We start from the raw sequence: 23,664 nt of genomic DNA, 5'->3' as shown, positions 1-23,664 counted from the left end.
TCATATTGAAAAATGGTTGGACGTACTGTGGCTGGAATGAAATTTTTAAAGGCTGACAATTGATTTTTTGGGCCTCTCATTACACTTTTAAGCCCAATTAAATCATAGGTCAACTTAGGGAACTATAGGTTAAGTTTATTAACATAAATAGGATATTTTTAAGAATATTATGATAGACAACTTTTAAGAGACTCAAGAACCTAGAAGTTGAGGCTAAAACTTAGAAAGCAAGACGACAAATATTTGTTTTGTTTTCTTCCTTGGCTTTTATTTTTTCTTGTTACTTTCAATGGTTGAATTATATACAATGTTATTTGTCTTTGTGATCATAAGTAGCTAAGTTTCTTTTTTTAGGATTGTAATTGAACTCACATATAATCTAAATTTTTATCTCTCTCTTGCTTATCTTTAATGAGATTTGAATTGTTTATTCCAATTTGTTCTTAATGTTTTAAATTGCTTGACCACCAATTAAATTAATTTAAGAACCTAAACAAACTTGGGAAAGAGAGTTTACTGTAGACTAAAATTGGAATAATATATGATCATATTAATTGATTTACGTATAGGAAAGAAATATACCTATAGGTCATTTGTAGCCAGATTAGAGCCTGAACTTAATGAATCTGTTTTAATTTCAATTCACATAGAGATATAGTATTTTGGTTAAAAAAAATATTTTTATAAGATGAGTTAGGAGACCCTTATAAATAAATTAGGCCTCTAGGTTAGTAATTTAACCCATTGAAATAAGTTAAGGAAGAGAAGGAAGATTTAGATGAAGTGTGAGGGATATTGTAATCCTAGGTTTGTTTGATTGATATTTACTCAAGTTATTATTATTTTGATTTTTCTTAGTTTAAATTTTGATTAAGTATTTTTAGTTAGTTAATTTAATTAATTGATATTAATTGTTTGGATAAGATTAAATTGTTATAATTTTAGTATTTAGTAATATTTTATATCAATTCTCTTTGAGATCGATACTTTGCTTGTTTGTATATTATTTATTCGATACGTATACTTGCTTAGTAGAATTTTAACTGATAGTATCAGAGCTTTCTCAGTGATCTTAAAAGACCAACCAGTGTTTAAAACCAGTACTTTGAAAAAAAAAGTTTGAGTAAAATATTTTTTTTCTCAATCAACTTTTTTCAATTGAATTCTCTCATGGCACCTTTTAACTTCAACGCCACTACTCCTCCAGTGTTCTTAGGCGAAAACTATGCTATATGGGCTATCAAAATAAAATCCTATCTCAGGGCTTTCAACTTGTGGGATATTATGGAAACAAGAGGTGAACCTCCTGAATTGAGATAGTAGAACCCAACCATAGCTCAATTGAAACAGCATAGTGAAGAAGTCACAAAGAGATTTAAGGCGTTATCATGTATTCACTATGCTGTTTTTGACACAATATTTACCAAGATCATGGCATGTGAGACGGCTAAAGGGGCTTGGGATAGATTAAAGGAGGAATTTCATGGCAGTGGTAGGACTAGGTAGATTTAAGTGCTTAATCTGCTTTAGAGAATTTGAAATGTTGAGAATGAAGAATGATGAATGATGAGAGTGTCAAGGATTATACAGACAGGGTTATGAAGCTTGTGAACCAGTTAAGACTGTTCGGCGAGAATCTATTTGAGAAAAGGATTGTGCATAAAATCGTTGTGAGCTTGCTAGAAAAATTTGAAGCCAAAATTTCTTCTCTGGAGGACTGAAAGAATATCTCACAACTCTCGGTTACTGAGCTAGCTAGTGCTCTTCAAGCCCAAGAGCAAAGAAGAGCTCTCAAGCAAGAAGAGTAGAATGAAGGAGCACTAATGGCAAGAGAGAGTGGCCATGACAGAAAAATGAGCATGACAAAAATGATAAAAGGAATAAAGGGTTTCCTCCATGCTCCTACCATAAGAAGAAAAATCATTCAAATAAATTTTGTTGGTTTAGACCCAACATAAAGTGCAGATCCTGCAACCAAATGGGCAATGTGGAAAAGGTTTGTAAAGATAAAGACACTTGAAATGATGAGATAGCCACAATGGCAGAACAACAAAAAGAAGAGAACGAGCTTCTGTTTGTGGTGAGGAAATCTGATAAATCAGAAAGATCACGTACTTGGCTCATTAACAGCACCTGCTCAAATCATATAACAGGGGAGGAAGAAAATTTCATTAACTTGGACAAAGGTTACAAGTCGCAGGTTGAGATTGGAAATGGCGATTATTTGAAGATTGAAGAACTTGGCACAGTACGAGTTCTAACTTTGACTGGTATCAAGTCAATTACAGATGTGATGTATGCTACAGACGTAAATCAAAACCTCCTCAATGTAGGGCAATTGGTAGATAGTAATTATATTTTACTGTTTAAAGATGTTGCAAAATTTCTGATGCTAATGGCAGTGAATTGTTTACTGTGGAAATGCAAAATAACTGTTTCCTTGTGAATTGGATGAAAGTAAAGCAACAGGCATACAAATGTCTATCCACCAATGCAGAACTGAAGTATAGAAGGCTCGATCGTGTTAGAGCAACACATTTCCTAAAAGTAAAGCAACACATTTCCTAAGGGCATGTTTTGTACATTGAATCTCCTTATTCCACATTCTAATATTTGAGTTATCAGTTTTGAGATAAAAAGAGAAACCTTTAAACATGATATAGATGCATGGGTTTAGCTCAATGATTAGGGTGGGCGGGGATTTGGGTCCCTTCCCTCCCTAACCATGGCCTGCAACCTCCTCTGTTTCTGTATCATAGCAGAATTTTCATTTACTCATTGCTTCCAGAAACTGACTTTTATTTGTTTAAATTTTTTAGCAAAAATTTTACAAGTACGTTCCTTATTTAATTCCTACAAAGCAACTTCTGCCATTCTTAAAAAAGATTCTAACAGAATTAAGTCCCTAAACATCTGTAGAAAGTATGTGGCTCCAGCACCTTCAATTTTTAGGTGAAACATTTAAGTTTCTCCTTGGATGAGATGAAAAATAACCCTCATGACACAACTTCCACCGGGATCACATAGTCATAGACTCTCTCCACAGCTTTGCTTGCCTGAACAAAGCGGTGAAAAGTCAATCTTTCGTAAAATTGTGTCAAAAAGTATAGCAAAGATCATGGACGATGACTAAATTATTGAAAGAGATGGAATTATCTTACCTCTTGCTGCCAGTTAGTTCGTATTGTAATAATACTAAGAGAAGTTACTTGGACAATAAGTGCACATATGATTCCCAGCCAGAGACCCTATACACCAGAGAACATATATGATAGCTCAAAGACATCAGAATACAAGAAAATCACTTTGGTTGCTGCTTGCTATTAAGTAAACTACCAAAAAATAAATGTAGCAAACCATTTAAACCACGAAAACAAAAAAAAATTGGTGATTTTACCCTTCCACCAACATCAAGTACGAAACCTAACAAAATAGCACATGGAATCCCCACTAAATAATAAGATCCGAGATTGACATAAGCGCCAATCTTCTGCCATCCACATCCTCTAGCAATGCCTGAAATATCAAACGAATACTAACTGATAAGCTGCAAGATATGGAGAGTGAAAATCAGTTGAAAAACAAATGGAAAATATTTAGAGAATACTGTAAGTTAGCTATGTTCTATTCATGTTCTGACATCTGACGTAACGGGAAATTATATTAGGGAGAATACTAGTGTCCTCAGTAGTAGGGAGTCAGAATTACATGTTTCATGAATCTCTTTCCATTCATAAAAGGCAATTCCTTGATGACTGAAATGGATAATGAAACCCAGAGTATGAAACAGATTAAAGCACTCTTTCTGATCAGTAGTACAAACATAAATGTGCATATCAAAGAACCATACTTTAATCATCATTAGGTGCTGTCATCTGCACCCACCACCTATTATAGTTCATGGGAGATTAGTTATAAATTTCCTCAGTCTCAGAAACTAAAAAGTTCAAAGTGATGTAAGAAAAGGGAAAAACCTGAGATAACACATTGGATGCCATCTAAAAAGTTTGAAATTGCTAGAATCGGCATCATGGCTGCTACATACTTAATTACTTCTACTTCATTGCTATAAGCATAGCCCCAAATGTTGCGAATCAATATTAAGATTGATCCCACCAAAAGGCCCTCAGAAATGGCCATGACTATCACAACATATACAGCTAAACGTGCTGCTTCTGGATGCCCTGCTCCTAATTCATTTGAGACCCGAGTGCTGTACAAAACATCAAATTCAATAAGAAAAAATTAGTGAATATTTGAAAGATAAATGTAATCCCTCAATGTTTTTGTTTCTGATCAAAATTGAGACAATATTACAAGAAAAGGAAAATTGTTATCAGCATGCCTCACCTTGCTGCACCACTGAGTCCAGAGGGTATCATCCAAACTGTGGCAGCAGTGTTAAGGCTGGAAACCAAAATGTTGGATAAGGTATATATTTTACATTGATAAGAAACGCTAAACATTTAAAATGTTCAACAAATTGTTAATGAAAATAGCTATTGGAATTCAGAACTAACCAAATAGAGAGCACTGAAGTTTGTAACACTGGATTAGGAAGAAGACCTGATAGCAGAACCATCATTTCAAATGACCACATCTCCAAGCTGTTTAGAGTCATGGAAAATTACAAATAAGTATGTGATGAAATTAGTAAGTATACACAGGCACAAGCTAATTGATACCATTCTACTTTCTAGTTTATTACAAGTGAACTTCTTTGTGATTGGATTCATAGCAATATAGTGATTGAAAGAAATTCACTTCATTTCTTAGCCTATACATACTTGTATTAGGAAAAAAAGAAAGGAGAGCAATTACCAGACCATAATAGCTGATGGAATAGCAAGTCGAAGAAAAGAGAAAATATTGTGAAAGGCCTCCTTTGAAAATCCTGCCCAAGTCTTTGCACATGAAGGAGAGAACTTAACATATAACACCAACAAGAACACATTTATCCAATTGGAGATTGCATTACTCAAGGCAGCTCCTCTAGATCCAAGGCCAGATTTGAAAACCATGATCCAACAGACAAGAATGTGCAGTAAAGTTGTAATTCCAGAGCATATCATCATTGGGAATACAATGTTTTGAGTTTGCAAGAATTTGACTAGACATTGAAGAAGACCATATGCAAAAATGCTCGGAACCATGAAACGGGCATACTCTCCTGCTTCCTTTGATATGTCATGATCTTGACCAAGAAGAACTAGAATTGGTCTTGTGTTTACCCATATAATTGCAAGGGGTATGCTCACAATTTCAAGAACAATGATGGCTCTTTGCATGTGTATGCCCAGCATAGAATGCTGCTTTGCCCCATATGACTGTCCGCAAAGAGTATCCAGTGCAGCTGCCATCCCCATCTATGCAAAAGAAACACAAAATAAAAATTAACAGTCAAAATATGTTGAGAACTCAAATTGTAAGGGTCTACCATACACCTAAAAACCTAAGACTACCCTACAAGTTAGGAGTCGGGACCGTAAACCAAATAAATAAAAATCTAAGAATAATCTGGCGTTGAACTAAGAATTCCAATTTCCAGTGTTTTCTCATAAAACCCCATATGTTGGCAAACAGAACAAATATTACACAATTAACTATTGGCTGCAAATCCATTAGAGAACTAGAATTTGCTTAGTTAGTAAATGAAAATGTCTTACTACAACATTAGTATCTTTTTTTTTTCCCTGCTCCAACTACCAGAATAAGCCTAACTTCAAATAGTCTTTTTGCAATCATTATTTATGAAGCTTCTTGTAATTTTATTTCTGCATATGCTACCAAATGGCTGGAAGAGATCATTATAAATGACATGATACAGCAAAACCTACCCTACTAATCTCTTTGAGCTTGAAGGGTGAAAAATAGTGTTAGTAGTCAAAATCAACGCTGAACAAATTCCAGCTAGATCAGGTTACACTACAAGAAACAGATAAAGCCAAGGGAGCTTTTTCTTGAACATTTTTAAGGATCTATCTCCACTTCAAGCTACCATATATATGGAGATGTTACTAAATAACATCATCGATCTCCACATTTGTTGAATGTCATCAAAATTTTATTTTATTTATTTATTTTTTTTGTGAGAATCCTAGAAGAGTTGAGTCACACGCTAATCAAGCATTTCAATTTAACAAAAAAAACTCAAACTTTTGGCATCTTATAGGATCCTAAGCATTTCCGATATACAAATCAGAATGGTTTATACTTTATGTTGCATATGTTTTTCCTAAAATTAAATGCATGCTTTTATTGGTATATGACAAATCAAGATTAGATATTATCATCTGACCAAAAAGGATAGAGTCCCTCGAACCCCAACAGAAAGGAGTGCACAATCTCACCCTATCCACCTTATTACTCATTTGAAATAAAATATTGGGGAATTAATGTTAGTACAGATACAAATAACAAGTGGATGCAAATATAGAGCTACATACCACTATCAAACTCCTTGACATTATGAATCCCTTTCTTCAAATAGAATTTAAGAGGCGAAAAACACATATTTTTGTTGACATTCTGGCTATGAAGATGGTAGAGCTACTTTGGACAGCATTCTGCAAACAGATTTATTAATAAACAAATATTTTCTTATTCTTTATGTTGGCCAGGTTGGAATAATCATTTTTTATGAGATGCTACTGTGAGAATCACTGATTGGTTGCAGTTGGCCTCAGACAGATTGTGGCCTGGGAGGTAATTTCCAATTGCTCTAAAGTACCCCAGGAGATCAATAGGGTTGCACATGAATATTAGTTTGGTTTTCAAGAAACTGCTGTTGTGGTAGTTTCACAATGAATTCAGACATTGTGGTAAATTGCTTGCGCAAGTTCAAGCATAATTTGGACTTGGTTAGTGTTCATTGTACTTGATTGGAAACTTGAGGGGCACTTATTGAGGTGGCGGTTCAAAAAATATGTTATAATATTGGCTTGAAGGAATTTATAAACCAAGGTGGAAATTTAATTAATGTAAGTTAGCTACATAAATCCAACCCATCGGAGTCAAAAGCATGAGTCCCACCATCTTGATTTGTTGTCTCCTTGCATTTCCCATTTTACTCTTGCTCCCTTAATATTTGGTTTGTTAGCTTTAATGGCAACTCGGGAAGGAGAAGAAGTTTGAAATACAAAAAGGGAATTTGGGATGAGATTTTATTTGAGCTAGAAGCACGTATTAGTGAGCTTTGATAGCAGAACAGTGGGTCACCAGTTTTGGGGCATGTGAAGCTCTTGGATTTAAAAACATTGTAATCTTCATTTTATATTGATTATAGTGGAAACTTCTTTGTGTCTTTTCATGGATGTAGGCTCTGTGTGAAACAACACAAATCTTAGTGTTCTTGTTGGATGCTAGTTTTTTGCATATTATTTCTTAAAGCAAGTTTGTTATTTTTTTTTAAAAAAAAATTATTTGTATTTTTATTGGAATCATATGTGATGATAATATATTGGCAAATGGCTACTTTGTTCTTTCCAAATAGTAATGGATGCTATTTATAGTATCTGGATGAATTAAGCAGCGAGCACTATATATGTCAAAACAAGATAAATTCACTATTTTTCATTCAAATGAGGCGGTTCACAAGTGACAGCAACAAACAAAGATAAATTAACCAAGTTAGGGGAGGGGATAGTGGTTTTAATTTCTTTACACACCCCCAATGCTGCTCTCCACTTTTCAGCCACAAACATGATTTGTGGATATTGTTAAGTGATTTATGTGGTTAAAAGGTTTGAGAATATGCATCCAAGACAGGAGAGAGGGAAAAACTTTCTATTCTGTTTTGATTTTTATATTTAGCACTAAATTCTTTGTTTAAGAAGTAGACAAAGTAGCAATATTTTAAAAAAAAATTAAAAATCAAAATTGCAATTTTATGAATAACTAAATATATAATTTCATTTTTATATGTAAAAATTAAATTTAATTGGCAGTATGTTTTCTTATTTTTCTTAATTTTAATATAATGATCTTTTCTGTTGTTTTTACTTTCTAAAAATTTAAGGAAACAAAATATAAACAAGGAAAACATGCAATGAAGGTCATGAAATTGGGGAAAGGATATAATATATCCAATTCATGTTCTTCTCTATTTGAACTAAGGTTGTTTCAAATTATCATATAATAGGGTATTCTATATATCCAAAATTACATAAAAAAATCAAATATATAACAACAAATACAAACACATCATTCATTCATTCATTCATCTTTCTTATATAATTAAAGATTTGAAGATTATATTTAAAGTTTTATTTCACATGTAGTTTTGTATTTAAAAGCAGCTCATGGATCAAAAAGACAGGAACCTGACCCTAAGATTGAGGCCAAATCAGGACCAATGCACATGCATTCACATGAACACATACACATAGATATCACTTGCCAAGTTTCCATGTACTATACACATATTCCCTTCATCTTCTCAAACAAACCAAGCAGAAAAACTAAATAATAACAGAGAAAGGGATATAAACCAAACTGACCAGCAAGCTGAAGCCAGTAACTGTTGCAAAGGAAGTAGCCATGGAAGCACCAGACAGAGCTAGCTCACCAAGATGACCAACGAACATCACTGATATCATCTGTATACAATACTGCAACAGGTTCACAGCTATTAGAGGCCCTGCTAGCCATAGCTGTTTCTTCACTTCCTCAAAAATGTTCTTCCTTGTATCACTTCCATTGCTTGATTTCTGTTCGTTGCTCAGCGTCAAATCATCATTTTCGCCGGATTTCCGAATCAAAGGTGACGTTAGCGACAACTTTTGGTCTTCTCTCTCCATATTGCTTCCAGTGAGAGAGAAGATGGGATGTTCCACTGAAAGTAGCAAGTGTTCATAATTATTGTAGCACTTAAATTTTTTAAAATGACTGGCCTTACCCCTAAGAGCCTAATGCTTTGTTTGTTCGTCAGCGTAGTTGACTGGGGGTGTTGAAGTAATTTCAGGTCGAAGCTTTTATGTTCACTCAAAGCCTGAGAAGTAATCATTGTCAGAGGTGATAAAATTATTTACATGAGGACAACACCGGTTAAGGGTGACCATCCAAATTAGTTACTCTCATCACTTAATTTTATTTTTTTAATTAGTTCTTTTAAATTTTTATTTTTTAAAATTGGATGACTGCAATAATATTTTTATAAAATTTAGTAGTCAAAAAATAAAATTATTGGAAATATTAAATTTTATATTAATAATTTAATAGTGAACTATTGATGTTTAAAAAGAATAAAATTTATTTTTTATTTATATGAAAATAAATTTTGTTATAATAAAAAATAATTTTATCATTTATTCTATAATTATTTTAAAATTATTCTTACCAATTGCATATTAAAATAAATTATAATAATAATTTTTATCCTATTTCATTTTATGATCTAAATTATATAATAATCATTATATTTTACTTATTCATTTTTTTATTTTTATAAAATAATTATTATATGAATCAAATATGCCATTCATGCTTATCACAAAAAAATTTTGATATATAATACCATGGTTGATTGTCAATGCAAATAAATAATTAATAAGTTTAGGTTGTTTAGGTCATTAAAAAGCATCTTCGCTTGATGCAGTACACATCATCAATTCATGTGAATAACCCTACACTTATCTTTCGATGTTGAAAAAATACTAATATTTAAGAGAAACTGCCAAAATTCTTAATTGTTTATATGTTTTATTTTTTTTGTCCTTTAGAAAGCTTGGCAGAAAGCAAAAGATACTGAGAGCAAAAGTTGGACACGGCTGTGCAGCTAGGAGAAGGTGAGCAAGTTGTTCTAAATCTTTTGACCTCTACATGTAAAAGATTATTATAGGTAGTGTTATCTATGAGATTGAGTTTTTTATATTTATAAGGAAAGTGTCTCTCTTTCAAATAATGTAATGGTTCGTAGTGATATTTTTAAAAATACTTATTAAATTTTTAGAGAAAAAAACCTTTTAAAAAAGAAATGTATTCATTTCAAGCATTATAATGGCTATTAGTAGAATATTTATAAAATCTCGTAAACTTTTTATAGGGAATGAGCAATCAGTGGATTGTTAGGTTACCTCACTGGTAAAGGTATGTTGGTAACGAATCATCTAAGACTGCCCTTATGGCTCGACAATGGCATATCTTGATCCTTTTGTAATTAATTTCCTATTAATAAAATATTTTTTCTTTTTATGACTAAATTGTTGCATATATGACATTCGGTATGTCTTTGATTTTTGATGTGGGTTCTCTTAGTCTGTTTTGTTGTTATTATTAATGTTGGAACATATACAACCGAGTAATGGTTGACTTGCGTGGAAACGTCCACTCAAGTACCGCACGGACTATCGCATATGTAGGCGAAGGAGCGTAGTTCGTAATACTAAGCATTTAAAAGGCAAACAAAACAACATTTATACATACTCATACTTTGAAGCACCAAAAACCTAAACTAAATCAACTAAACAAACCACTGAGAAACATGGAAGGAAAAATCACATTACAATTAACATAAAACTGAAACAAATTGAAAACACGTGGAAAATAAACAAGACCATGATGATGAGGGGAGTGTTTCTTTAGATATGAACATTTATTGGCTGTGAGGGTGAGAATGGAGTTTCTTAGGTCAATATATATATATTTTTTGTCAATTTTTGGCTATATTTACTAAATTTTAAACGTTTAAATTATATTAACATTACAAAAAATTTAATTGCAAATTTAACCACATATAGTATTATCCATGAAGAACACAATCTAAAATATATTTTAATTAGAGTTCAATTAATTAAATTTTTTTTGGATATATGATTTTATACTACACAAGATGTATATACCTTACTCTTTTTTTTTTTTTTAAGATTTGAACCCAATATTTTCAAGTTAAAGTTTCAAACTTTGTTTTTTTTTTGTATGTCTTCTTAATAGCTTACCAACTGTTAATTATTTATTTTTGATTTTCTCTCTTCTTTTTTCTGTTATAATAAATTTTTTTTCAACATTTTTAACATTTTCTTAAAAACTTACACCCATCTGTTAAAATTATATTTAATTACTATCAAATTAAATTTTAATTAATTTATATTCTAAGTCAATCACATATAAACTATTTTAAAATTATTTTTATTCAATTACACATATTAATTACCTTTAGTTAAATAACTTAATTACCATTGATTTGAAAAAAAAAAGATTGAGTGATAAAGAAACTTATTAAACTAAAAAAAATGAGGGGAAAAGGAAAATATAAACAAAACGAGTTTATTTTTAGTATTTAAACTTTAATGTAAACTTTGAACAAATATTGGTTTGACTAATAGAATTTTATCATTAGTTCCTCTCTTAAGAGAGATAAAAAAGTGTGGTTTTTCAAACTAATGAGTTTATCTTCGATAAAACCTAGCTTATGGATATCAATTTTTTTCAAGTGAATTACATATATACATATATATATATATAATATTTTAATATATCTAATACGTAATTTAAAGGGTAAAATACCCTAACCTTCTTAAGTTTTGATCGAAATTATACAAAAATTTATTAGTTTTCGAAATGGACACTCTGCCACAAAAAATTTTTTCGCTGGATATGTAGGTTTAGCCATTAATTAACCGTTAGTATTTCTGTCAACTTGCTAACGTGGTAAGGGTAGAAAGATAATTTTACCCTTGATTAATTTTTATAATTACAATTATATAATTTTATTTTTTTATTAATTAAAAATAAAAAAGTTCCCCATTGGGAAGCATTGACCAATGCTTCCCTTTCTTGGGGGTGCTCCTCTCTCTTGGGGAGCTAGGGAGCACCGATCGGTGCTCTTTATTTTTTTATTTTTTAAAAAATATAATAATATTTTTTAAAATTAATAAAAAAGATAGAGCATTTCTGTTTTTTTTCATTATTTTCTGTTGACGGTGTTTGTAGTCTTGAAACGAAGTGTTCACTTTGAAAACTAATGGACCTTCGTATAATTTCGATCAAAACTTAAAGGTGTTAGGGTATTTTACCCTAATTTAAAGTATATTGAATCCTATCTATATATCCCCTCTATACTTACACTTGTCCTTGGTATTTTAACATGTTTGGAGGGTATTTCAGGCTTTAAAACATGAATTGATATATTTTGGTAATTTGGATAGAAGGTAAGCGTGTTTTTTGTTTTTTTTTTGAAACACAAGTGTGTTTTTGGGGTTTTGCTCTTCCCCTTTCTTTGAAAGCTTCCGTTCTTTTCTCCTCCTTGCTTCCTAATCTTTTCTTCATTTTCCTTATCTCTTTTGTTATGCTTTGAAAATTCCTGAATGTTCTCTTCTTCTACTTTCTTCATGATCTCCCCTTCCCTCTCATTGATGGACTTTGCAATTTTGTTCTTCAACATATTGTTTGGGTTTTAGAAGGCGAATACTTAAGTGTTTATTTATGGAATCCTCCTTTTGTTGATTTTCACTATCTTAATATTTTTAATTGTTATTTACTACAAAAATTCTTGCCTGTTCATCTAAATGCAAAGAATGAAATACTGCACTTTTCAAAATCGCTTTCCTATTTCTCTTGGGGTCTATCACTGGCGTTAAGCAAAAGAACGAGAAGGGAAGATGAATGCCACAATTATTAGTAAGATGTCTTTTCTCTTTAGGGCTTTCTCTTTTTTTTTTCTTTTTTGTTTATTTTGGATTTTCGACTGATTAATGTGAAAAAAAAAAGAGCTTTTGGTAAAAGATCCGTTACAAGGAGATTTTCTAAAAGTGATTGTAAAACCCAACCCTATAAATACATGTCATGACATACATGCACTGAGTAACATGTTATTATGCTAGGAAAGCACATAAGAAAAGACGAAACCCGATATCGTACCTAACGGTACACTTGAGTTGATTTAACCTCGAACTAGTTCAAATAGGAATTGTAGGATGAAATTTAATATTTTATAGTTCAGGAATGACTAAAAATGATTGTTCGGAGTTCGAGGGTTCATTTGGGGTAAAATTAGAAATTTTGATATTCAAGGGCAAAATCGTCATTTTGCCACCTAAGATAATAATTTGATCATGGAGTGAAATTTTTGATCAAGATTAACTATTTGGAGTATAATTTAATCATAGGAAGTGAAAAAGTTTAATTCTGGTATTTTTGTAGTGTAGGGGCAAAATCGTAATTTTGCCACCCACGGACAAAATTTGAGATTTTGAGAGAATTTAGATCAAATTTGACAAATTGGAGAATGGTATGAGTATAAGGGATGAAAAATATGTCTATGGATAATTTTTCAATTTTTGGGGCAAAAATGTAATTTTTGACTTTTACGGGGGCAAAAGTGTAAATTTAAAAAAATTACTCCACCGAGACTTTGGATAAGTCTGAGAATTTTATCTAAGCTATGGATATGTGGGACAAGTGTATGGTGAAAATTTGGAAACAAATGGATGAAATTTTAAAAATGGGCCAATGGGAAAGTGACACATGGCATTTTTTTAATGAAATAATATTATTTTAATGAAAAGTCAGCCATTTAAACCCAAATTTTGAGTGCTGGCCGGCCATAAGGAAGAACAAGAGAGGAAATAGAGAGGAAAGGAAGAAAAAAAGAAAAACCAAAGAGAAACAAGAAAATTCAAAGGGAAATTCACGGTTTTCGACCGTTTACGCGTCTAACAGTAAGATTTTTCGATTTTAGCTTGATTTCTACCTTTCCTATGCCTTTATTTCCATTTAGCATGCTTGAGGAGAGAGATCAAAAAGTGATATCAAGGGCTGGACAAAATTCTAGGAGAGAGAAATTAAAATTTTTAGGTTTTGATTTTTAGTTAAATTGATAGTTTTAGTTAGTTAAATGTGTTTAGAAATTAAATTGGGCAAGAAATCAGTAAATTTTCACAATACCCACTCTTGGCTGGATGCTCAATGCTGTACAATGATGATGAATTGATTTTATTCTAAGGAAAATGAAGAGAAAATGATGAAAAACGATGAAACGTGATAGAAAAACAAAGTAGAAAATTAATCGACTTAATGTCCCATTTTTGGCCGAATTTTTCAAGGAAGGGAGTGAGCTGATTTTGTTGTTTTTAGAAGGTTATTGGCTGATATTTAATGGTTAGAAATGTTGGAGAGAGAATGGGATGATTTAGAGCTAAAATGGAGCGCGTTAGCAATTTATCGGACAAAGTGCCAAAAATAGGTTAATACCGCGTTTAAGCCGTTTTAGGCTATTGCATTTCATACCATGCATTAGTATAGGATTTAAGTTAATTATATAGTGATTTAGCATCAATGTGATGAATTGTGTAAATTTTTGTAATGTGTCTAGGAGGAGAGCCTTCCAGAAAAGGCAAAGAAGTCGTACCCGACGAGTAGTGATCGGGGCACTTAGAAAGCTTTTAGTTTGTACAAACGGTGAGTAAACTTATTATTATTGTAAATTATCTAGAGTTTATTTTTAAATGCCCTTTATGTATTTTATGAAATGAAAACGAGATTAAAACGGGATTTTTGATGTTTTAGGAATAAATGTGATAAATAAAAATATATTGTATTGATTATGAAATTGAGTAATTGGAGGCTACAAATTGACTTGAAAAATATATATTTTCCTAGGAATGGCTTATGAGAAATGAGTATATGTGGCTATATTTTGTGAATGCATTGGGAAATTTATGTAAGTTGTTTTACTATGCAGGCCGGATAAATAAATAAAAGCCACGTTATACTGTCGAAATTTTATTAAAATTAGTGGGTTAGTCACTGCAGTGACGGGTTTTCGTGGACTGCCTATTAGAGGGGCACGGTAAACCCAGTTATATAGTTACTCCGGTTGTAGAGGCGAGGAGGGTAACTCTTGGGGTAGTATTAGAGCTCACTTCACGTCGAATCCCCACGTGAATGTGTAACTCGGCCAACGCCAAGGAACGACTGGTTTTTAAAAATAAAAATGTGTTTCACGTGTGAATATTTTAACACCCTTGGCGGACTCGGTTAGATGCCTCGACCAAGGTATCCCCGAGTATTAGTTTTGGCTTGAGCCTTGTTTTAATAAAAGACATAAGCCTTAACAACTGTTTTGGTAAATTACAAATATTTTATGGTTTAAGAAACAAATTGAAAACATTATGAAATGGGTTGAAATTTGTTGTTTAAACTTGCCTCCATTTTACTCGCCTTTAGATATTTATGATAATATCTGTTTACTCATTGGGATTACAAAATCTCACCCAACTCCTTTCCACCCATTTCAGGTTCAGTATAGACTGTAGATAGCTGATCTCATCGAGGACTACCATTGGATCTGCATTTTCCAAATCGTAGGTTCACAGTCCTCTTTATTTTTGTTTATTCGGGGGCCTTCTTGTTATTGTAAATTAAATTAAATATTTTGACTTACTGTATTTCAGTATGTATAAATTTATTTAGCTTTTACGCTATAAAAATTATTCACGTATAACTCTATAAATATTGTTTTATAAGAAAATAGAATATTTCTCTTAATATTTCTTTTATTTTCTTATTATATTCAAATAACCGTAATTTGGTTTTAAATGAAGATTTTTTACTTTTAAACTCATTTTGAATATGAATTATGTATTTTGTACTTGTATATTACGTTTTAGCCAGTTTTGAAATTTTTGAGAAAAAAATGACCAAAATACCCCTGTGTGGCGAAAATTTTATTTTGATTGTTTTTGATCTAAAATAGTAAATATTCTCTAAAAACTCGATATTTAACAATGATTGCTCACAGGAAAGAAAAGAAACTGATATGTAAGTCTTGCGGGGTTCCGGTTGGCATTCCGGATAATGAGTGTCAATCGGGACGTCGCGGCGATTGTCATGGGCCTGAGGGAGGTTCCGGGTCGTGACAGTGATAGAAAAGTATTTGAAGCATGGGTTATGAAATGCATTGCCTTTAATGGTTGGTAACTCTCTCTTTTCTACTTTTTAATTTGTTAAAAAGAATACAACTATGAGTATAATTTTGTTTAAACAATAATTTCTTATTTTCTCTGTTATTATTGTGTTTTATGTCATTTTGTAGTACGCTTTCTATATTTAAGTTGATAGTTTATTTATATTTTAGTGAGGTAGGTGCAAACAATATTGAGTTAACAACGTTGCGTTTTTTGTTAGGGAATTGCTAGCTTTTCTCTTTCCATATTTTCTACCAACATAAACGGATGGTTATGATGGCTATTGTAGGATATTTATTGCATTGCAAGTCGTGGCATGATAACACTGTTACGATTTGGTCAATCAAAAGTATGATACTCATCATCATGGTGGTTGTTGTTGTTTTGTTTAGTGGCAATAAATAAATTTATTTGTTGATGGCTGATTTTAGATATTATCAAAGATGATCATGGAATAGAAAAAATGAGTTGTAGTTTGATGGTTTGAGATAGAGTTATTAATGTTTAAGAACCTGGAACAGTTTATATACATTGGTTACATTTAACTATTTGTTGATAAATGAGCCATTCCTATTTAGCTTTTCTCTTATGATTTTTGTTACATCCTTAGAAAGGTTTAAAATAACTTACATAGGTGACATGATCAGTGTCAAACCCTGTTCTATAAAATAATTACGACGTCATTTACATACTCAATAGAATGTTTGCATATTTAGGAAATTCGAGAAATCGTTAAAAGATGATATTGCCCATAATGGTACCATTAAGTCGATTAAGCCTCAAACTAGTTCAAATAGGAATTTTAAGGTGAAATTAAAAGTTTCACGCTCCAGGGATGACTCAAAATGGTAATTCGGAGTTCGAGGATCAATTTGGAGTCAAACCGAAATTTTTATTATCTAAGAGCAAAATGGTCATTTGCCACTTGGGGACAAAATGAAAATTTTTAAAAAAGATTTTTTTTGACCCCATTTGACTTATTGGAGTATGATTTGAGGTTTAGAAGTGAAAAAAATTTTAATTTCGGTATAATTTGGAATACATGGGTGAAATGGTAATTTTGCCATCTCGGGGGCAAAACGGTAATTTTGCACTCCCAGAACATTTTTTCAGCACAAGGTCTTCACCCATCATCATTTTTGACCCTTGAATAATGTGTGGTGGAGATTTAAAGGTTAAAAGATAAGAATTTAAAAAATGGACCAATCATGGAATGCCATGTGGCAAGTTTTAATTATTATATTATTTAACTATAAAAATCAGCCCATACCACCATTTTCTCTTCATTATGGTCAGCCATAGCAAGAAAACAAAGGGGAAAGGAAGAACAAACCCAAGGTGGAAAGAAATTCAAGAGAAAAGTGTGGATTTTCAAGGAAATCAAGTGGAAAAAGGTAAAATTTCTTGATTTTAGTTTTTGAACTATTTTTTCTATGTATTTTCCCTTAATTTTCATGGTTGAAAAGCATGCTTTCATGGTGAATTCATGGCTGGTCAAAATGGGTATGGAGAGAGAATGATCTTCAATTAGTTTGATTTTTAGGTATGTTAGTGTTTTTAGATGATTAATGATGTGTAGCATGAAAACAAGTGAAGAAAACCACCAAAGGTTTGGTGCCCATCAATAGCCAAATTCTCTAAGTGAATAATGAGGAAGAATGGGATGTTATTCTAGGTGATTTGATTAAGAAATAATAGTTTTTGGTGTAGGAATTAATGAATTATGGAGAGAAAATTAAGTAGAAAAAATTACGGAGTTAGTGTACCATTGTTGGCCGAAAGTTCCAAGAAGAAAAGTGAATATAAATTTTACCTAATTGTGTGTTAGTTAGTTGTGCTTGGTGAATTGAGGGATTGGAAAAGAAATGGAGCAAGTTGGAGTGAAATTGGACGTATTGGCCAATTTATCGGATGAAAAATCGACTTAGGCCAATACCGAGTCTAGATGGCTACCCGTGCATTTTTCATTTCATATCATGCATATATATCGAGCCTGAAATAGCTTATGACTGTTAGACACAATTTAATTGGAATATGTGCCATGGATTATGGCTAGGTGGTGAGCCATTGGATACGGGCAAAGGACTGTACCTGCAGACTGAAAATAGGAGTATTTCTACTCCTAATACTGTGAGTGGACAATTTATCGTCTTAAATATCTAGAGTAATTATACTTGTTTGATGCTTTTATTAAATGGTGAGTTTAAATTATAAAATATTATGTTTTCCAATTAAAATATTTTTTTTAATAAAAATGAGATTTATACTGGTTTTGAAATCAAATATTGTTTTGGGAAAATTGAGTATATGGAGACTGTGTTGAATTTATGATTTTATATGTTATTGAAATTGTGGCTTATGACACTATGGTAGCATGATGGCTAAATTTTTGGGGTTGACATGAAATATATGAACAGTTTTGGATTGGTCTCGGTAGACTGGATTACATTTTATTTGCCATATTATGCAACTGAAATTTTTATGGGTCTGGTGGTATATTAAACGGTCACTGCAGTGGTGAGGGTTTTCGTGGACTGCCTATGAGAAGGGCACGGTAACCCAATTATATATTTACCTCCGCGGGGAGATGTTGAATGAAGTATCTCTTGAGGTAAGATTTGAGTGCACCTCACGTTCGGGCCACCACGTGAGAGTGAGACTCAGCCAATGCTAAGGAACGGCTGTGTGTCAGATGCGAAAACATGTTTATGGGTATGGGACATTTAACAGCCTTGGCGGTCTCAGTGGGATACCTTGACGAAGGTACTCGCGAGAATAATTCTTGCAGGGGTCAAGTTTAAGAAACTCATAAGCTAGGGAAATTTTGATGAAAAGAAATTGTTTGGTATAGATTGAAATGAATTTTGCGTTATGAACATTATTGAAATATAACGTTTTTATATTGTCTCAATCTACTCGACTTTAGATGCTTTTGATGGTAATTGTTTACTCACTGGGATTAAATAATCTCACCCCTCTTCCTATCCATTTTTCAGGCTCAGGACAGTTTGTTGATAGTTGATTAAGACGAGAATTAATCTCGGAGTTGCATCCTAGAAAGTAAGGGTTCGTAGCCTTACACCTTCTTGGTCAGTTGGGGGCCCACGTGTTGCTGTAAAAGTAATTTTAGGCTTTGGTTAGTTGCTTTCTAGTATATATGAATATAATTAACTTTTACGCTATAAGAATTATTTACCAATAGCTTTATAAAAATTATTTTACAAGAAAATAGTTTATTTTATTGAATATTTTTATTATATTCAAATGGTCAAATTTTCACTTCAAATGAATGTTTTAGATACTTAATTTGTTTTTAAATCACTAAATATATATATATTTTCTGCTTACCTACTACATTTTTAGCAAGTTTTGAGATTTTCGATGAACAATGACAAAAATGCCCTTGTGAGCCAAAAAATAATATTTTATTATTTTGATTTGGAAATGACTTATGATTTCTTGAAATGTGAGATTTAATAACTGATGCTCACCGGGGAGATGCGAAAGCTGATGCTAAGCCTTACGGGATTCCGATCGACATTCGAGGTAATGAATGCCTATCAGGACGTCGCCGTGGTTGTCACGGGCCCGATGAGAGTTCCGGGTCATGACAATCAGCACAAAAGCAAATATGTTACTTGCGAAATTGAAATCAACATATAAGAATTAGAATACCCTTCAAGCCGTCCTTAGTAGGAATAAATTTTACTCTTTAATTTGGTGAAGAAATAACTTTTTAACTTGAAATTATCAATTGTTTTGATTGTTGCATAGGCAATACAAAATTGAAAAAAGAATTGATCTCATAAGACATATGTTTCAACAATGAAATTTAAACTTTCTATCGCCCTTTGTTGTTTTCTTAACAGCTAAAAAAGGTTATGTTCCTTTGCAAAATCTAAACAAATGCCTTTCTCATTATGTCACATTTACAAGTTTTTTGAATAGGGTAATCCATGGCCTTTTCATATGTATAGCACCAACCAGTTTTGTAATTTTCCTTAGTTTTAACATGATTCGAGGCCAATTCATGCCCTGCTCTAGAGTTTTGCATAAACAACTTGTATAAATCAAAGTTTATCTTATTTTTTGGACAGTAAAGTGTTCAATTACTCATCACTAAACATAAAATAACTTTTTGTACATTTTGTAATGAATTATTTTTGTAGCTACATAAAATATTAATTAACAGCATGATATGCACTGATAGCATATATGATATTATTGTAGTAAACTCCTACTTAACTTGTTTCATAGTGTAAAACCTGACCCTATAAACACATGTCATGACATACATGCACTGAGTAGCATGTTATTACGCTATAAAAGCACCTAAGAATAGACGAAACCCGATATTGTACCTAACGGTACACTTAAATTGATTTAACCTCGAACTAGTTCAAATAGAAATTGTAAGATGAAATTTAATATTTTATAGTCAAAGAATGACTAAAAATGATTGTTCGGAGTTCGAGGGTTCATTTGGGGTAAAATTGAAAATTTTGATGTTCTAGGGCAAAATTGTCATTTTACCACCTAAGATAATAATTTGATTATGGAGTGAAATTTTTGATCAAGATTAACTATTTGGAGTATAATTTAATGATAGGAAGTGAAAAAATTTAATTCTGGTGATTTTTGGAGTGTAGGGGCAAAATCATAATTTTGCCACCCACGGACAAAATTTGAGATTTTGAGAGAATTTAGATCAAATTTGACAAATTGGAGAATGATATGAGTATAAGGGATGAAAAATATGTCCATGGGAAATTTTTTAGTTTTTTGGGCAAAAATGTAATTTTTCACTTTTACGGGGGCAAAAGTGTAAATTTCAAAAATTACTCCACCGAGACTTTGGATAAATCTGAGAATTTTATCTAAGCTATGGATATGTGAGACAAGTGTATGGTGAAAATTTGGAAACAAATGGATGAAATTTTAAAAATGGGCCAATGGGAAAGTGACACATGGCATTTTTTTAATGATATAATATTATTTTAATGAAAAGTCAGCCCATTTAAACCCCATTTTAAGTGCTGGCAAGCCATAAGGAAGAACAAGAGAGGAAATAGAGAGGAAAGGAAGAAAAAAAAGAAAAACCAAAGAGAAACAAGAAAATTCAAAGGGGAATTCGCTGTTTTCGACCGTTTACGCGTCTAACGGTAAGATTTTTAGACTTTAGCTTGATTTCTACCTTTCCTAAGCCTTTATTTCCATTTAGCATGCTTGAGGAAAGAGATCAAAAAGTGATATCAAGGGCTGGACGAAATTCTAGGGGAGAGATTTTAGAATTTTTAGGTTTTGATTTTTAGTTAAATTGGTAGTTTTAGTTAGTTAAATGTGTATAGAAATTTAATTGGGCAAGAAAGCATGAAATTTTCACAATACCCACCCTTGGCTGAATCTGCAATGAGGTACAATGATGATGATCTGAAATTTATTCTAAGAGAAAATGATGAAAAATGATTAAATGTGATAGAAAAACAAAGTAGAAAATTTACCGAGTTAATGTCCCATTTTTAGCCGAATTTTCCAAGGAAGGAAGTGAGCTGATTTTGTTGTTTTTAGAAGGTTATTGGCTGATATTTAATGGTTAGAAATGTTGGAGAGAGAATGGGATGATTTAGAGCTAAAATGGAGCGCGTTAGGAATTTATCGGGCAAAGTGCCAAAAATAGGTTAATACCGCGTTTAAGTCGTTTTAGGCTATTGCATTTCATACCATGCATTAGTATAGGATTTAAGTTAATTATATAGTGATTTAGCATCAATGTGATGAATTATGTAAATTTTTGTAATGTGTTTAAGAGGAGAGCCTTCCGAAAAAGGCAAAGAAGTCGTACCCGACGAGTAGTGATCGGGGCGCTTAGAAAGCTTTTAGTTTGTACAAACGGTGAGTAAACTTATTATTATTGTAAATTATTAAGAGTTTATTTTTAAATGCCCTTTATATATTTTATGAAATGAAATCGAGATTAAAACGAGATTTTTGATGTTTTAGGAATAAATGTGACAAATAAAAATATATTGTATTGATTATGAAATTTAGTAATTGGAGGCTGCAAATTGACTTGAAAAATATATATTTTCCTAGGAATGGCTTATGAGAAATGAGTATATGTGGCTATATTTTGTGAGTGCATTGAGAAATTTATGTAAGTTGTTTTTACTATGCAGGCTGGATAAATAAATAAAAGCCACGTTATACTGTCGAAATTTTATTAAAATTGGTGGGTTAGTCACTGCAGTGACGAGTTTCCGTGGACTTCCTATTAGAGGGACACGGTAAACCCAGTTATATAGTTACTCCGGTTGTAAAGGCGAGGAAGGTAACTCCCAGGGTAGTATTAGAGCTCACTTCACGTCAAACCCCCACGTGTGTGTAACTCGACCAACGCCAAGAGACGGCTTGTTTTAAAAATAAAAATGTGTTTCACGTGTTAATATTTTAACACCCTTGGCGGACTCGGTTAGATGCCTCGGCCAAGGTATCCTCGAGGATTAGTTTTGGCTTGAGCCTTGTTTTAATAAAAGACATAAGCCTTAACAACTGTTTTGGTAAATTACAAATATTTTATGGTTTAAGAAATAAATTGGAAACATTATGAAATGGGTTGAAATTTGTTGTTTAAACTTGCCTCCATTTTACTCGCCTTTAGATATTTATGATAATGTCTGTTTACTCATTGGGATTGCAAAATCTCACCCAACTCCTTTCCACCCATATCAGGTTCAGTATAGACTGTAGATAGCTGATCTCATCGAGGACTACCATTGGATCTGCATTTTCCAAACCGTAGGTTCACAGTCCTCTTTACTTTTGTTTATTCGGGGGCCCTCTTGTTATTGTAAATTAAATTAAATATTTTGGCTTACTGTATTTCAGTATGTATAAATTTATTTAGCTTTTACGTTATAAAAATTATTCACGTATAACTCTATAAATATTGTTTTATAAGAAAATAGAATATTTCCCTTAATATTTCTTTTATTTTTTTATTATATTCAAATAACCGTAATTTCGTTTTAAATTAAGATTTTAGACTTTTAAACTCATTTTGAATATGAATTATGTGTTTTGTACTTGTATATTACGTTTTAGCTAGTTTCGAAATTTTTGAGAAAAAATGACCAAAATACCCCTGTGTGGCGAAAATTTTATTTTGATTGTTTTTTTATCTAAAATAGTGTATATTCTCTAAAAACTCGATATTTAACAATGATTGCTCACAAGAAAGGAAAGAAACTGATATGTAAGCCTTGCAGGGTTCCGGTTGGCATTCCGGATAATGAGTATCAATCGGGACGTCGAGGCGATTGTCATGGGCCTGAGAGAGATTTCGGGTCGTGACACATAGCTACTTCATAATCAAATAACTTTATATCAATTTGTTCTTTTCATAATAAAATATATTATCAAATTATTTAACTATTCATAATAATCTACAAACAAAATAATCTTCAAATTATATGTGAATTAATAATTCTCGTAACGTTACACAAGTCGGTAACTAGTTGAATTATGATTTAACCTAATTAAAATTTAATTTATTAATTAAAGATGGTTTTAATACTAATTAAGTTTTTTGACCATATTTAAATTGATTTAATCTCACAATTTTGTAATAAAAAGCAAAAAGCCTTGGACAAAAGAAAAAAGAAAAGAGATTAAAAATGAAAGTAAAAAAACAAATAGGAGAAAATAAATAACCAAGCACTATACTTGTCTTTTGGTGTAAACCTAATTTATAAGAATGTCAATG

General features: G+C 31.9%; 1 protein-coding gene across 1 annotated transcript; it reads right to left on the bottom strand.

Annotated features, from left to right (window-relative positions):
* Positions 1-2,782: 2,782 nt before the first annotated feature.
* Positions 2,783-8,854, bottom strand: LOC18604240 (protein DETOXIFICATION 16-like). The gene is made up of 8 exons (XM_018118607.2): positions 8,499-8,854; positions 4,822-5,366; positions 4,521-4,607; positions 4,351-4,407; positions 3,975-4,213; positions 3,398-3,516; positions 3,162-3,248; positions 2,783-3,056 (listed from the first exon to the last, which is right to left on the bottom strand). Exons 1-8 carry the CDS (start codon positions 8,796-8,798, stop codon positions 2,997-2,999), a joined length of 1,494 nt encoding a protein of 497 aa, XP_017974096.2. The 5' UTR covers positions 8,799-8,854; the 3' UTR covers positions 2,783-2,996.
* Between the last annotated feature and the right edge of the window lie 14,810 nt (positions 8,855-23,664).

Source organism: Theobroma cacao, chromosome 3, assembly GCF_053813885.1.
Source record: "Theobroma cacao isolate CCN51 chromosome 3, ASM5381388v1, whole genome shotgun sequence".
NCBI lineage: Eukaryota > Viridiplantae > Streptophyta > Magnoliopsida > Malvales > Malvaceae > Theobroma > Theobroma cacao.
The sequence above is the reverse complement of the archived record's forward strand: the minus strand, read 5'-3'. Positions and strand labels throughout refer to the sequence as shown.

Bases quoted from the DNA above. Each gene is read 5' to 3' on its own strand.
- LOC18604240 (XM_018118607.2), bottom strand. From the start codon at position 8,798: ATGGAGAGAGAAGACCAAAAGTTGTCGCTAACGTCACCTTTGATTCGG. The intron at 4,408-4,520 runs GTTAGTTCTGAA...TTTGGTTTCCAG, and splicing joins ACTTCAGTGCTCTCTATTTG to CCTTAACACTGCTGCCACAG. The intron at 3,517-3,974 runs GTTTTTCCCTTT...TTGATATTTCAG, and splicing joins CATCCAATGTGTTATCTCAG to GCATTGCTAGAGGATGTGGA.